The 16460-nt window shown below is 54.8% G+C and overlaps 2 protein-coding genes and 1 pseudogene across 7 annotated transcripts in view; 1 reads left to right on the top strand and 2 right to left on the bottom strand.

The window, feature by feature from the left end:
- CPNE5 (copine 5) overlaps nt 1-6301 on the top strand; it is a 103484-nt gene extending 97183 nt beyond the window's left edge. For 4 of the 5 annotated variants that reach the window (XM_019667432.1, XM_019667430.1, XM_019667433.1 and 1 more), the window contains 6 exons: nt 213-394; nt 1263-1390; nt 1634-1736; nt 2475-2532; nt 2994-3067; nt 4212-6298. In XM_019667432.1, coding sequence (XP_019522977.1) covers nt 213-394; nt 1263-1390; nt 1634-1736; nt 2475-2532; nt 2994-3067; nt 4212-4430 — 764 coding nt within the window. In that variant the 3' untranslated portion in view covers nt 4431-6298. Of the gene's footprint in view, nt 1-212; nt 395-1262; nt 1391-1633; nt 1737-2474; nt 2533-2993; nt 3068-4211 lie in introns of all 5 variants that reach the window. The other variant, XM_019667431.1, reaches the window with a different exon arrangement.
- Nucleotides 6302-8666: 2365 nt separating this feature from the next.
- LOC109395968 (galanin receptor type 2-like) lies at nt 8667-12161 on the bottom strand (annotated as a pseudogene).
- Nucleotides 12162-14877: 2716 nt separating this feature from the next.
- The window catches only part of RAB44 (RAB44, member RAS oncogene family), a 37831-nt gene continuing 36248 nt past the window's right edge, over nt 14878-16460 (bottom strand). For both annotated transcript variants that reach the window (XM_019667439.1, XM_019667440.1), the window contains one exon: nt 14878-15418. In XM_019667439.1, the coding sequence (XP_019522984.1) occupies nt 15328-15418 (91 nt within the window). In that variant the 3' untranslated portion in view covers nt 14878-15327. The remainder of the gene's footprint in view (nt 15419-16460) is intronic.

Here is a 16460-nt window from a genome sequence, read left to right as displayed (position 1 = left end):
TAGAGGAGGGGAGAAGTGGGTGGGATTCCGGGTCTATTGTGAAGGGTTAGCAACCAGGATTTGCTCAAGGATGGTGTGCACGGTGAGAGAGAAAGGCATCAAGGATAAGCAAATAAAATGTAGGGATGCACTTGGACCCCCTCTTCTGATTCTGAGCCCAAGTGGCTTGGGGTATTCAGGCTGGCCCATGTCCCCGTGTCCTGTGTCTTCAGGGAACCCGTCGCAGTCCACGTCCCTGCACTACATGAGCCCCTACCAGCTGAATGCCTACGCGCTGGCGCTGACCGCCGTCGGGGAGATCATTCAGCACTATGACAGCGACAAGATGTTCCCCGCCCTTGGCTTCGGGGCCAAGCTGCCCCCTGACGGCAGAGTGTCCCATGAGTTCCCGCTGGTAGGAGGCCCCGGGAGAAAGAGCTGAGGGCTGACCAGGCTGGGAGGGGTGGTGACGAGCCTGAGGTGGGGGGGCACTGCCCATGTTCCCCGCCTGGGACTGAAGGCCTTTGTGGAGGGTAGGCTGCCTGCTGTGTGGAGGGGGGCTTGTATCCGGGCCTCCAGAAACCCACTCCCCACCGTGCTCACAAACAACTCCCTTCTGTGTCTGAAGCCACCCATGGTGGGCTCTGGCCTCCTTTCTCTGACAAGACGCAGATGCAAGTGGAGTGGAGACGTGGCTGCACTATCCCCCCAGAAATAAGGATAAAGAGGTGTGGGTTGGGTATATGGGCAACTACAGGTAATTCTAGGAGCTCCTTGAGATGGTGCTGAGACGGGGGCCTTGTGGGGATGACTCCTCAGGCCACCTCCTCTCCCTCCCTCCCATGAGCTGGGGACACTCGGTTGGTCACTGGATCCCTCACATGCCTGTGGCGTGGTGGGCACTGCTGGGCACAGGTCACAGGAGGCTGGATGAGCCACTGGCCCTTCCAGAACTGCTTGGACCCTGCAGTCATTTTAGAGTGCGGTGGGTCTGCCGGAGGCTCCCCGAGGGTGCAGCCGGGGCTCTCAGGCCTATCTGAGCAGGTACAGGGAGTGGGGCAAGGAGCAGGTCTGGACCCTGCTCACCAGCAGCCTGTGCTGCCCTTCAGGGTGGGCCCTGGGGGGGTCCCTCCCCTGCCCCCGACCCCCTACCAGAGAAGAGTCTAGGAGAACCCAGGCCTGCTGGCCTCCCCTAGCCTGGTTCTGCTCCTACAGACCACTGGCCATCCACCTTCCCGCCCCTCCTCCCTTCCTGGGCTCAACTCCCCCGTCCTTGCTCCCAGAACGGCAACCAGGAGAACCCCTCGTGCTGTGGCATTGATGGCATCCTGGAGGCCTACCACCAGAGCCTGCGCACCGTGCAGCTCTACGGCCCCACCAACTTCGCCCCCGTGGTCACCCACGTGGCCAGGTGAGCGCTGGGTCGCCAGACCCCCGCCCCAACACCTCACAGGGCATTTGTCTCCACCTCTGTCTTCTCAGGAAGGTGGGAGGGAGTGTTCCTTCACATTGGCTTGCCTTTCAAGGAGCCCTGACCCTAAGGGCCCCACCCCCGCCAGCCAAAGGGCTGTCCTCACCGAAGTGTTAAGGGCCCTCCCTTGTGGGTGGGGGATGACATCCCCCCAGACAGACCTCAGCCCCGGCCCCACCTCAGGAACGCAGCCGAGGTGCAGGACGGCTCCCAGTACTCGGTGTTACTCATCATCACCGACGGGGTCATCTCAGACATGGCGCAGACCAAGGAGGCCATCGTCAATGTGAGTGGGGTTGGGGCACAGGGAACCTGGGGTGGGGGTAGGGGCGTACCTTCCTGCTTTTAGGGAAACGCTTAGGCCCAGCTTCGCCTCTTCCCATCCTCTGTGGGACCACTCCTGGCTTCTGGCCGCAGTGTCTAGAAAGCCTAGCAGTGGGGTTGGGGGCGCTGGCTGTGAGCTCTGTACCCACCTCTTAGTCACACTGGGTGGTCCACTCCCTTCAGCCACCTCAGGCTCCCTCATTAACCATCTCTGGGACTGCTGCCCCGGACCCCAACCAGGCTTGGCCAGGTAGAAGAGGTGGGAGGTCCAGGAACATGGGTCCACCTACCGGGTGGCCTCCTTATATCAGAGGCCCTAACTACAGCTGGCCTTCCCTCTAGGACCGCACAAAAGATGTCCAGCATGATGGAGGCCCAGGGGCAGAGGAGGGGTGGGGGTGTCTGGCAGAAGCAGACCTGTGACCCATTCCCCCTCTGCTCCCCTCTCTCTCCACCCCGTCTTCCTCTCTGTCGCCCTACATCTATGTCCCTGGGTTTATATCCCTGGCTGCCCCCTCTGTCTTCCCCACTTTTTCTGTTTCTCTATGCGTCTCCATCCTTCTGTCTTTCATGTCTTCCCTGTCCTCCTGACGTTCTTCTTTTGATCCACCCCTTCTGTCCCTACCCATGATCTCCCCTTCCTTTTAACTGGCCCCTCGGCTGGGTCGCCACCCCACCCCCATCCCCTGCTGCCTTACAGGCTGCCAAACTCCCCATGTCCATCATCATCATTGGCGTGGGCCAGGCGGAGTTCGATGGTGAGTTCCCATCACCCCATCCTCCCCTCCCCGCCATGCTTCCCCAGAGGCTTCAGGCCCTTGGGAATGACCCTGCCCCAAAGAGAGAGCACTCATGCCTGGGCCACACCTGGGCGTGTGTGACTCTGGGTGAGCAGGCAGGGTGTGACGGTGCGTTTGTTTGCACAGCGGTGTGTGTCTCAGGGTGTGCACCCCACGCCCACATGCCAAGGCTGTGGAGCGGAGGCCTGAGTCACTCCTCCCTTCTCCAACTTTGGGAGCCTAGGCAGGGTGGGGGATCTGGAGTGCTGGGCTGGAACTCTGGAGACTTACCTGGGTAGTCTCCTCTTGTCTCCTGGCCTGTTTCCTCATCCCTAACATGGGGGTATGGCCTCGGATTGAAGGACAAGTCCACTGTCCTGCCAGGCCCAGGTGCCCGCCATGAATCCCCCCCCACCCCCGTGCCTCTTCCCCACACACAGCCATGGTGGAGCTGGACGGTGACGACGTGCGGATCTCCTCTCGGGGGAAGCTGGCCGAGCGGGACATTGTCCAGGTGAAGCTCACTGTCCTGCCTGCCCCTCTCGCCAGGCTCACCTCACATCCCCTGCTGGGGCATCTCTGGAAAGGGCCCTTGAGGGAGGCACTGGGAGCTCCGGAGTGGTCTGGCCACCACAGACGGAAACAGGAGCCAGTCTCACAGTCACAGCCCTCTCCAGGCTGGACCCGCTCAGCCATGTCTGAGACTCAGCCCTCCCTGAGCCAGCAGGCCTCCATGGTCTCTTGCAGAGCACAGTCATTCTGTTGTTTTCTGCTGGGCCGCCTTCCCAGTGACATGGTAAACCCCTTGAAGGTAGAGGAGGTGCCTTGAGTGTTGCTGCAGCCCTCTCCAAGAACCTGCGCTGCTTGGCTAATTGAATCAGCGCCCTAAGATCTCCATGTAGGGTGCAGAGGTAATGAACAGACAGATCTTGGTCCTCAGGGCATCCCTGTCCCATCAAGCCTCAGATGCACCTCAGCAAGCACACCCCTCCTGGCATCTCCTGCAGACCGAGTCCTAGTGCTTAGGAGATTCCGAATTAAAAGCTGACATTCTCCATACCTCCTGGATTAAGAAAAAAAAAATGGGATGGGGGAGGAGTTATTCCAGGTGTAGAGACCAGATAGGGGGCTGGAAACCAGAACAAGGACCATCTGGGAGGTGGGACCATGTATGCAAAGGTCTGGAGGCAGGAGTGAGCCTGAGGCCCGGGGCAGGGGACACCCCTTGGGAGGAGGCCACAGGGGCCTGACTTGAGGTGTTGGTGCAGTGAAGAAAGAGGAGAAGCCAGGCAAAGAGATGGAGAGGGCTCTGCCCCAAGAGGTGGGAGGCAACTGGAGGGCCCGAATTCCAGAAATCAGGGGTTCATTCAGCATTTCCCGAGCGCCTGCTAAGGCTTGTGCTTGGTGCCAAGACTGAACAAGATTGAGGACTCTTGTTCAGTGGTATATCTTGCCATGGAATAGCCGAATGAAAGAATAGTGAATGGAAGAATAGTGACTACGATGACAGTTTCTCAGAGAATTCACCCTGAAAGGGCGGGGTTGAGTGAAGTGGGCAGAGACGGGGAAGGAGTGGGACAGGACCCCAGGCCTGGAGACCTGGGGGGGCTGGGGTCCAGCAGGAAACCTGACCTGACCCTGCCTTTTCTGCTGGCCAGTTCGTGCCCTTCAGGGACTACGTGGACCGCACGGGCAACCACGTGCTGAGCATGGCGCGCCTGGCCCGGGACGTGCTGGCCGAGATCCCTGACCAGCTGGTGTCCTACATGAAGGCACAGGGCATCCGCCCGCGCCCCCCACCTGAGGCCACGGCGAGCTCCCCCCCGCAGTCCCCCGCCCGCACGCCTCCTGCCTCCCCGCTCCACACGCACATCTGAGCCTGGCCCGTGGCAGGTGGCTGGGGCTGGGGTGGCCGGTAGGAGGGTGGGTAGGGTCTCTAGACCCCGTTACAGCCCGCCCTGCCCAGCCTTTGGAACCCGTGTGCCTGGGAAGCCGCCAGGGCACGGGGCTTCTGAAAACTCCTTCCTGATTCCCTGGCCTCACTTAGGGCCCCAACCCAGGGAGTTGTGGGGTCCGGGTGGTGGAGGCGAGGTTCTGGGCCCCTGCTCTGCTCTTCTTCCCCTGACACCTGGTTCCAACCCAGCCAGGAAGGTGTTAACAATCAGGAGGATTGGGGTCCTCCTCAGCCTACCTGGGCAGCCCCATCTGCTCCTGTCTGGCCCCGAAGCTTGGACTGGGCCTCCTTCGTCCTCCACTCCTTTACCTGGCCCCTGACCTACACCCTAGTGTCTCTCCTGTCCCCGTTTCCAGTGAACCCCATGAGGCTAATGGGTTGGCACAAATGCCTGAACATGTGACCCCTCCCAGGGACACTTGCTCGCAATGAGAACCCTGCAGACCCATGAAAGGGAGGCTGTGATGATGGACCGCAGGCCACATGATGGGCCAGGAATAGAGGTTTTTCAGGCACAGAGTCCATTCTGGTGCCTCTCAAGCCCAGTACGACACTGATTCTAGACACACAGATCCACAGGCCTCTCCCTGGTGTGACCCCCACAGGCACCACAGCTGACTCCTGGCTTCAGACACACACCCCCTCCCCCAGAGGCTGCCCCGCATCCTTGGTGCCCACTCCTCTACTGCCTACCTAGAGGCCTGGGCAAGGAACAGCCCAGCCCCAGCACTGCCACACTGCCCCTTTAGCCCGTGGGGATAGGAGATGGGAGTCCTGAGTTCAAGCCCTGCCTGTTTGCAAGGCCTTTCTGCCTTCTGAGTCTTGGTTTCCACATCTGTAAGGCACGAGGGTTGACCAGATGGTCCCGGAGTTCCCTTCAGCTCTGACGTCCTGAGAGTCCATTCATCCCACGCCAGCTTCCCTCATACCAGTCTTCACTACTACAGCCTCTTACCCTAGGCCGTCTTGGCTCTAGGGTCACCCTGTTCCATCCTGTCACCCCAAATCCACCCTCGTCCTTCAGCCTTGGGCTCTGGCGCTTGAGCCCGAACCCTTGCCCCGGCCGTGGGAAAGGTGAGAAAGGTGATCTCACTGCTGGGCCCAGCCAGCTGCCTGGCCTTTACCCACTCGGGAGCAGGTCATGCATGCCAGTCCCTTCTGCTGCATGGGGCTCCTCAGCCCACTGAGCCTCCTGTGCCTGGGTGGAGACCAGGCCCCACCCTGTCTGCTGCCCAACACCGCTCCCTTCCTGTCATGCATGATGGTGGTGTTTCTACTCCGTCTGGTCCTGTGCCTGTGTCTGAGACAGTCTGTGTGGAATCTGCCTTAAACTGAAGTAAATTTGGTTCTTTTACTAAAGTCCCTTGTTTTCCTTTCACCTGGGAACAACAGCACAGAGGTTGCTATCTGATGGAGTCCAGGTTCTTTTCTCTCTGTTTCTTCCATGCTTTTGTTCAACAAGGATTGACTGAGCAGCTACTGTGCGCCAGGGTCTGTGCTAGGCACTGGGGACGCAGCAACGAACCGAACACAGGCCCTGTCTCCACATGGAGCTTCCAACAAACACAGACAAGACAGGGGAAACCCAGTAAGCATGTAAACAAATAGGTAAAGAACATAATTTCAGGCGGTGATAAGAGTTCCAAAGAAAAATGAGAATAAGAGGCTAGAGAGTAACAAGGTGATATTTTAGATGAGGGCGGGCTTCTCTGAGGACATGGCAGTTAAGATGAGCCCTAGGGAGAGGAGAGAGGGAGGCATGCTGGTATTTGAAGCAAGAGGGCTCCACGTAGAGGGGAGAGGAAGTACAAAGGCCCGGCGGTGGGAGCCTGCTTAGCGTGTTTGAGGGACCGCAAGGAGGCTGGTGCGGTGGGAGCTGCGTTAAGGAGGAACTTCGGAGATTAGATCTGGGAGCTGAAGATTCCAGAATGCATAGGGTCTTGCAGGCCGTGGTAGGGCCTTCATCATGACTCTGATGAAACAGGCAGCCATTGAGGAGGAGAAAGAGGTAATGTGATCAGATTATTCGCTAAAACAAGTGGGTCACTTTAGTGCTCTTGATCACTCATTCACTCATCTCTCAGCAAGTACTTACTGAGCGTTAGTGCCAGGACCCGCTCAGGTTTGGAGACACTGAGTCACACAGTCACACCCTCAGGGGGCTGTCCCCTGCTGTGAAGCAGCGAGCAAGGAAACCCTACAACCCAGGAGTCCCGATGCCAAGCCAGTGGGCGGGTCCAAGGTCTATGGGCACCAAAGCGTGACTCATAGGCCACGTGCCCAGGATGGCTTACTGCTCCTCGCAAGGGCTCCCTTACAGGATTATTGTGTGGCTATGCGGAGTGACATGTAGCTATGCACACGCGAAGTCTGTGCCGCACACAGGACCTGCTGCATTTTAAGTGCACAATAAACCCTGTTTTCCTCCTTGTCCCTCTTTACGTATAAATGCCTGTGGCCATCAGGGACTGGGATCACAGGGAAAGGTGATTTCTCCTTTCTCCGGGCAAGTTTGCTCTCAGACCTCCAGGCAGCCATTCTCAATTAGCACATCACAAGAAATTTGGTAGTCATTCTACCAAAGTGTAGGACTTGTTTAATTCTCAGGATCTTATAGTAAATGAGAGCTGATTCACGGCTGTCCCTATAATTAGCTACCCCTCTGACTTGCATTCCGATACGCTTTGAGTGGGAACCGGGTGGGGTCACAGCTGGGGGAGAGGGAAGTTCCCATAACTGGCTTGTTTTCCCTCTCCTTGGGCACCCGTGAGAAAGCTTCAGAGGAGATGCACTCCTGGCAGGGGAGTTGAGGCTCAGAGCCGCTGCCCCAGGGCACCGAAGGGCATCCTCACTGTGCTCAGCGCCGTAACTCCTCTGCTGGGTTCTTTTCCAAGGTGTGTTCCACAGGACACTGGCTCCCTGGCATGGATTTTGGGAAACTGTCTGCTCTGAGCCCCTCTCAGAAAGTCCCAGTGGCTGTTAGGGTATTCAAGGCCCTGGTAAGTCCTGCAGGAAAGGGAAGAGTTTGACTGGATTCAACCCAGTGTTTCCCAAGCTTTTTTCACCACGGAGCCGGTGTGTGTGTGTGTGTTTAGCTGTAACACTATTACCAAGCAGACCATGCTGTCTTGGGAATTTCAGTAGAGACAATCTCCCTGGTTCCCAGGACAACACACAAACCTGAGGCCTGCTCCCAGGAGACCAGAGGGAGAGTGTGGAGACAGGGTAGGAGAGATGGAGACCTCCAGTTGGCTCTGGAGAGAAAGAAGGGGCCTCAAAAGGGACCCCCCCTACCCCACCCACACCAGAAAAAGAAACCACAGAGAAGAAAGGAGGACATTCAGAAATTCACAGGCCCAAGCTCAGGGCTCCATGGTTCACTTTATTTGTGTTCCCTTATTGGGCTGAGAGGTGTATGTATTTGTGTGACAGAGCTGGGGGAGGGCAGACAGAGAAGGTAGAGGCGGCTGAAGGGCTCTCCTGGGCTATGAGCCCTCACCCAGGCTGCGACTGACCCCTTTCCTCACCTCATTCAATCCCCAGGCCTTCAGGACCCCAGGTTGTCAGCCCCAGATTATTCCTCTACCCACTTTTCTGCCTTTGAAGTTCCTTTGCCACTCCCTTGTCCACTCACCTCAAATGCCCCTGAATTAATAAAAATAAAATGCTAATAATATTAGTAATGGCCAGCACTCATATGCACTTACTAAGCACCAAGCATTCTTCTAAGCACTTTATATGTGTTAAGTAAGTTTATCTTTGTAACAACCCTGTGAAGAAGGCACTGTCATAATCCCATTTTCCAGATGAGAAAACCAAGGCACAGAGCGGTGACGGGACTTCGTCAGAGTCATACAACCAGAAGGAGTAGAGCCTATAGGTATCTGAGCCCCAAGGTAGACTGGGAGCATCACCCAGTTGCCATTTAGTTGCTGTGTTACCTTTGCTGGGCCACCTGCCCTTTCTGGATCTCAGTCTTCCTACTAGTAAAATGGAGGGACGGGCTCTAATATCACTAAGGTCTTCCCATTCCTCTTGAATCTCAGCCCTCCCATCAGCATCTCCTCTCAGATCCCTGCCAGACCCCATTGGCCTCCTGGGACCCTGTCATGGCCAGGCTGGACACTCTTCACCACCATACCAGCCCCTCCCACACCCCTCAGATTCCTGCTGCCACTGACCTTGCAGAAGAGGTCCCTGAGCCCTGTCTGGAAGGAGTGGGAGAGGTAAAGCAGAGGGTGGGGCTGATGGCACAAGTGGAGTAGGGCAGGATGGTGCAGAGGGTGGATGCCACAAAAGCCACCGGTGTGGCAGGCAGGCGGCCCATGTCCACCACACAGCCCAGCATGGAGCAGGGCACCCACATCAGCACAGAGACCACCAGCACGACAGGGATGAGCCCTGCGCTCTCCTGGTGCTCCTGGATGTTCTTCCCCACAAGGCTGTGGGGCTGTGTCCTCAGGAGCCAGCCCACGAGGCTGAAAGAGCAGCCCAGCCCCAGCATACGCGGCAGGAAGGCCAGGGCTCCCGGCAGGTGAAGTAGCAGGAGGTGTGAGCAGGGCTCAGGAGCAAGAGGCAGGCCCGGGCCCCCTCCACTACCACTGCTGGACCAACTAGTCGGGCAATGATGCAGCAAGGCCCAGGACCCATATGGCTCCACAGAGCAGCAGGCGGGCACCCCGGCCAGATGAGAGGACCACGTCAGGCTGGACCACTCCTATATGGTGAAGAAGAGCTGTGGCCACCATGCTGTAGAAGGTACTGAAAACACAGTGGCACTGTTGGCAGCCTGGCTGGTGGTGCAGACGGCGGGACCCAGCCACCAGTCCTGCTGCAGGAAACACAGCAGCAACACGGGCACCACGCAAGCCAGGAAGAGCAGGTCTGACAGCGTGATATTCACCAGGAGGGTCAGGGCAAGGAGCAGGCAGGGGACGCCTAGGCCCTGGCCCACCAGCAGCAGCAGCAGGAGTCCATTGGCCAGCAGCCTCACCAGCAGGATGGGCCCAGCAAAGATGAGTCAGGGCAGTCGCTTGGGTGTGACTGTGAACATGGCAGTGACCACGGCATTGGGCTCCAGCCTGGGCTCCGTGCTCCTGCTCCAAATACACAAGGACAGCGTAGAAACCAGGCTGAGGGATGCCTCCCTCTTTCTTTGTCGAGTCCCCTCCTTCCACAGACCGCTGCACACAGGGGGTGCCCTTGGCATGCATGAGCCCCATTAGACCCTCACAACAACCTGATGTGATGGGCTCTGTCAGGGCCCTGGATTCAAATCCCGACTCTGCTACTTGGTAGCTCCATGACCTTGGGAAAGTTACCTAATGTTTCTCTACCTCAGTTTCCTCAATTATAAAGTGAGGAAATAAAGAAAATAAAACAGATGTCAACAGTAATTCTCACTAATAAAAATAAAATGATACTAATAGGCAAGATTCAGGTAACTTTTGCTTCTTTTTAATTTCTTTATGTCTAAAATGTTTGCAGGGAATACAAATGGAATCTAATACACACACACACACACACACACACACACACACACACACACTTTAAACAAAACCTTGCCTTGTCTGAATCAGGAAGTTTTTTTTTTTAATAAAGTTTTCAATTCAGTGTTTTTTTGTGTTTGTTTTTTTTTAAAGATTTTTATTGGGGAATTGAGGGGATGGGAACAGTGCTGGGGAATTGGGGGAAGGGGAACAGACAAGTTGCCGTCGTTCTGTTCCTCAGTCTAGCTGTGGAGGGCGCCGCCCCACTGGCCCAAGTTGGCACCATCACTGCACTCTTCCCTGGCGAGGCAGATCAGTCGCCGGCTTCTGGACGGCCGCTCACTGCGGCTGCTGGCCACTCACGTTGGCTGCTGGCCACATACGGTAGNAAATCAGACAAAGATATTACAAAAAAAGAAAACTACAGGCCGATATCCCTAATGAACATAGATGCAAAAATCCTCAACAAAATACTAGTAAACCGAATTCAGCATCACATTAAAAAGAGCATACACCACGGTCAAGTGAGATTCATTCCTGGTATGCAAGGTTGGTTCAATGTCCGCAAATCAATTAACATAATACATCACATTAACAAAATGAAAAATAAAAATCATATTATCACATCAATAGATGCAGAAAAGGCATTTGACAAAATCCAGCAGCCATTTACGATACAAACTCTTAGCAAAGTGGGAATAGTGGGATCATATCTCAACATAATAAAGGCTATATATGATAAGCCCACAGCAAACATCGCACTCAATGGGGAAAGGCTAAAAGCTTTCCCCTTAATATCAGGAACAAGACAAGGCTGCCCACTTTCACCATTTCTATTCAACAGTTCTGGAAGTTCTGGCCACAGCAATCAGACAAGGAAATGAAATAAAAGGCATCCAAATTGGAAAGGAGGAAGTAAAATTGTCATNATACGGTAGCCCATGGCAACCCACTGCAGCAGGGGCTGCAGCCTACGCCGTCGCCGGCGACTCATGGCAGCCCAGCTCCAGGTCGAGCTGTTGCTCAGCACCCCAGCTGTGGAGGGCAGTGTCACCGGCCCTCATATATGGGATCCGAACCGGGGCCCTCTGGCATCCCAAGCGAGTTCTCAACCATCGCACCACTCGGCCGGCCCATGAATCAGGAAGATTTTAATTTGAGGTTCAAGTGAGAAAGTGGATATGCAAGGGCTTTGAGGTGTAAAGCCCCTACCAGTGGTTCCCAAGCTTGTCTGCACATTGGGGTCACCTGAGGAGTTTCAAACATACTAATGCTTAGGCCCCACCCTCAGAGATGTAATTTAATTGGTCTGGGCTTTGGCATTTTTGAAAGGTCCCAAGTGACTAAGGACAGGTCAGCTTGGGAAGCATTGCCATCTATGGTTGTGCTGGGGGTAGGGGGGTAGGGGGAGGTGCTGCACCCCAGCTGTCAGATCTTCCTCCTCACCCCTAATCTATCCCACATGCTGAGGACATGTGGAGCCTGATTGAGAGGACTCAGGCTGGGAGATGGGGTGTAGACATCTCAGAGTCAGCCCAGGGGCTGATGCTGCCGGCTGCCACCCTGCAGAGCAGGCTAGGACTCCAGAGGCTTGCCCATTCACTCAGTAAATAAATATTTCCTGAGCATTTACCCTGAGCCAGGTCCTGAGGACCCAGTAGCAAACAAGACAGCCCAGCGGAGTCTTGATTCTAGTTCCCATCCCCTTTTCTCTTACACTGGGGGCATGTCACGTCCAGCGTGGCAAGGGCAAATGGGTCTCGAGTGGGGCGACGCAGATTGAATAAAGTCAAGAGACAAAAGTTAGATTTGAGCGAGACCAAGGGACTCAGCCAGAGAAGACTGAGCCCCGAATCGGGTCAGCGCTTGGCTTTTAATGAGAATTTTCAAAGAAGTAAAACTGCTGTCAATCAAATTAGCATCCCTTTGAGGTTTGTGCCTTAAAGCCTTTTTCATTAACATATCCCATTGTGTTCCAGCAAATCCTATGCCTTCATACATCCGCCACATAGCCCCAGGACACCTTGTTACTGTGTCCTCCTAAGGGAGATGACTGTTATCATTCCAACAGGTCCCAGTCACATCTGAGACACCCCCCAGAGGGAGCTTTACCAGCCTCGGTCATACCGAGACGCTCCCTCAGAGAGTTTCCCGGCCTCGGTCATACCGAGACTTTTCCCTCATAACTAATAGGGTTAGAGGCTAATGCAGGGGGGCGTGGTATTGGAATCGGCTATAATGCAACAGGGGCAGGGGCTAGAGAGACCCCTTTCAAGCTGACTCACAGCCAGGGCTGGGGTTCCCCTGAGCCCTTCCCACAGAGCCTCCCTGGGGGACCTGCTTGGTCTCTGGGGCCCCATGGCAGCAACTTGCTTGAGGGCAGCTGAGAAGAGACAGGATGGGGGGGGCCTCTGTGAATTCTGCCACCAGCACCCCTCAGACTCGATCCAGGGTCTGCAGGGGAAGGAGGAACCGAGGGAATACCCCCAATACCCTAACTGCCCTGGACGAAAGCTGTAATTGAGCCACTCTTTTGGCATTTGGCATTGCTTTTTTATTTCTTCCGCCTGGCCCAGGCCTGCCTGCCAGTGGCATGACTAGAGAGGAGGAGAGGGGAAAGAAAGGGAAGGAAGAAGGGATGGGGAGAGGGGAAGAAAGGCTGAAGGGCCGTGGCCCCGCTCCACCTAAGCGTCCGTACCTTCCTATAAGGAGCTCCATAACTTCATGGTTAAACTTGTGGGTGCTGGAGCCTGGGTTTAAAACTCCACTCCACCACTTGCTGTGGACAAGTGACTCAGTTCTCTATGCCTCACTTCCCTCATCTGTCAAATGGGGATAAGAACAGGCCCAATCTCATAGGGTTGATGTGAGGATTAAATAAGGCAACACAATTTAAGTGCTCAGAACAGTGCCTGCCACATAGTAGGTGCCTGGTAAATGATGGCTGTTGCTCTGCTCCTGCCCACCCTCAGTTCCAAAAAGCTCTCTTCCCTAACACCCCTGCACAGGCTCCGTTTTATCCCCCTGCCCTTCCCGTCTCACTCCACACCCAGTCCCACCCTTCCTTCCTTTCTTTTTTCCTCCACCCTTCTTTTCTTAATCAACCTCAAGCTAAGTTGTGACCAGAGCCCCCTTGGCTGACATGCCCTGAGAACTCACCACTTGCCTGGAAGTTCACTCTGAAAGTCTACCTTGAGTCCCTCCTGCTTCTCTCCTCACCTGCCTCGTACTGCTTTGAGGTTCCTGAGCTTTGCTTGCTGACTTGAAGTCCTTTGACAGGGGGAAAGGCTGGAGGCCCCTCCATAGCTATACTCTGCACAGAAGCTGGATGTAGCTAGAAAAAGCCAAGAGAGGGTTCTGGGCAGGTGTGCAGTCCCTTCCAGCACCCCACCTCTAGGGAACCTGAGTTAGCTGCCTGAGGCTGGGGCAGGGCTGAGAGGGGAGGGGCAGGCCGAGGGGCCACTTCTGCACTGGGTCCCCCCAAGGACAGGGGCTCTATCTGCTCTACTGACTCTCCTAGGAATCGTACCCTGCCTGCCTCATTAACTTACTGACTCACGGAAATCAGAGGTGGGTCCCTGCCGGGTACCCAGACCCCAGAGAGGGAACCATTCACAACAGCAGGGCTTGCCCCCACCCTTGTCCTGGGCCTGGCACCACTCACTTCAGCCCACCTCATCCTGTCCTTGTGTCTCTGTGTCTCTCTGTCTTTCTCTGAGCATACTACAGCCTCGAAACTGCTCAGAGCAGGGGGAGGTTTGGGGGCCAACAGAGAGGATCCAGAAAGGAAGGAGACACTGAGGGTAAAAAAGAATCAGTAAGGGCCAGGAACAGAATAGGCTGGATCATGGGAACCATTCTGCATATAGTCTAGAGGTTGAAAGGGGTCCATTAAGGACATCCGACCCAACCTTCGGTGGCCTCGATGCCTGACTCTTCTGCACCTCACCTCTTGCCAAGTGTCACCTGGCTTCTGCTTGTATGTCTCTAGTGACAGAGAGCTCACTGCTGCTGAGGCATCCCTTGTAGAATTGAGCAGACGGACAGGGGCCAAGAGTGCAGACGGATTAAACGAGTAGGAGGACTCCGTTCTCTATCTCCTGCCCTCCCTCCTTCTCCTACATTCTTTCCCTCTGTACCTATGTCTCTTGCGGTGTCTTTGCTTGTCTCTCTGTGACACTGGGGTTTCCTCTGATTCAGCTGAGGAATTCACCCGCATGATGACAAAGCAGCAAACTCAGTGCCCTGCATGCCCTGGACCGCAGTACGGGATGAGCATTGCTGTGGTTACCAGTCAGATGACACAGACAACATTTGCAGCAAACACATGACAGGAGATTTCCGACACTGAGAGGCTGTCTCTCTGAGTCTCTCAAAGCAAGCTCCCCCAAGGGCACTGAAAACCCCAGCCTGGGGGTTGTATAATGTGCAGCCACCTTTTGGGAGACGAATGTTGCACAATTCTGGGAACTCCCATAAAGGCTCCAAAAAAGAGCCCACAAGTGATGGGATCCAGTTTCCCCGGCTGTTTCCCAGGCCCTCACCTGTCGCATCTCAGCTGCACACCCAGAGACTGCACCATGGGACACCAAGGCGTTGGGGCAGGGGGCGAGATCCCTGCATGTGACCCCTCAGAGGCAGGTCTTCGGGAAAGGGAGGAGGGCTGGGGCTCAGGGAACCGGGAGCGGGGCCTGCCAGGGCCATTGCTCTCCCCCCTTGTGGTTCTTGCTCCCTTGTGTGCAAACAGCCACAGTGAGTGAGACAAGGTCCACCGGCTTGGCCCGGCATGCAACAGCGGGACTGCTTTAATGAACAGAGTACTTGGTAATTAACAGGCGAGAGCAATTAGCAATCAGCACCAAAGCAAGCTTGTCTGAAAATTTCTCTCCCTCCATCTCAACATTTATTTATATTTCTGATCGTATAGGAATACCCAGTCAGTGTAGAAAATCTGAAAATACAAATATGAATAAAAAGGAAAATAACACCCCGTCCCACATTCACCCTATAATTTTACCACCCAGACACATGTGGCCAATATTGTGGTGTATTTTCCTTAATTTGTCTCTTAGACTTTTCCTTTCTTTAAAGAGTCCCCACCCCCACCCCCACCCCCACCCCCAGGCTTATTTGCTCAGCAAAATCCTTCAGAAAGCAAAGGGCAGTGTCAGTGCAGCCCCTGCCCTGAGATCTGAGTCCTGACCTGAGGAGGCTTCTCCTGAGCTTCCGAGCTGGCCCTCTCTGTCGTTGCTGTGTCCAGGCAGGTGGGACAGGGGCTGAGGAACAGGAAACCCAGGGGATGGGCCGTCCCACCCCAGCCAGGCCGGGTGGTCAGGAGCAGCAGCCAGCTTTCTTCGGTTGCTTCTCCAGGGCCACCTCCACTAGCGAGCCCTTCAGGTGGTCTTCCTGCCTCTTGAGCAACCTACATGAACACATCCAGACGTCAGTCCTCTCTCTCACTTCCCAGGGGCAGCAGGGAGGGGCCCGGGGGTGAAGCTGGGAAGCAGGGCATGTGGCTGCACCCCTCGGGGCTCCTCTCTCCCACCTGCCCTGCCCCTGCCCTACATCCCACGTAGCAACAGAAAAACGGAGCCATGGAGACTTTGACTGTCTGTCTTTTTTCTGGCATTCTTTCCTGCCTACTGTGTGCTGGGCACGATGCAAGGGACTTTGATTATGATGGCGAAGCCATCATGTCTTCAGCAGTGAGGGGAGCAGGGAGGAAACATCAGGTCTCAGGAGTGAGGAGCACCCTGAGGGATTAGGGAGGGAAAAGGCAATGTCGGGGCTGAGACTAGTGGTGGACAAGGGTTTGCTAGCAGAAAAAGAGGGTCCATTCTGGGCAGAGGGCAAAGGCTCAGTGTCAAGAGTGAGTTGGATTGCTCTGCCCAGCACGGCTATCGCTTAAAATTGAAGGAGAGATAAAGAGCTTCTCAGAAAAGAATAAGCTGAAGGAATTCATTATCACCAAGCCAGCACTGCAGGAAATGCTAAAAAGGCTTTTTTAAACAGAAGAAAGGGGAAAACAAGCTAACCCAGGAAGATCAGAAATACAAATAGCAAAATGACAATAAATATGCACCTATCAATAATCACTTTAAATGTGAATGGATTCAATGCTCCAATCAAAAGACGTAGAGTGACTGAATGGATAAGAAAACAGGACCCATGCGTATGCTGTTTACAAGAGACTCATCTCAGATCAAAAGACACACACAGACTGAAAGTAAAGGGGTGGAATAAGATATTTCACGCAAATGGAAATGAGAAGCGAGGGTAGCAATACTTACTTCAGACAAAATAGACTTTAAAATGAAGACTACAATAAAAGACAAAGAAGGACACTACATAATAATAAAAGGATCGATTCAACAAGAGGACATAACCCTAGTAAACACCCAACATAGGAGTTCCTAAATATATAAAACAGATTTTGACAGACATAAAGACAGAGATCAACAGCA

Source organism: Hipposideros armiger, unplaced genomic scaffold (genome assembly GCF_001890085.2).
Source record: "Hipposideros armiger isolate ML-2016 unplaced genomic scaffold, ASM189008v1 scaffold_497, whole genome shotgun sequence".
NCBI lineage: Eukaryota > Metazoa > Chordata > Mammalia > Chiroptera > Hipposideridae > Hipposideros > Hipposideros armiger.
Note: the sequence above shows the minus strand (reverse complement) of the source record. Positions and strands in the feature narration are given on the sequence as shown.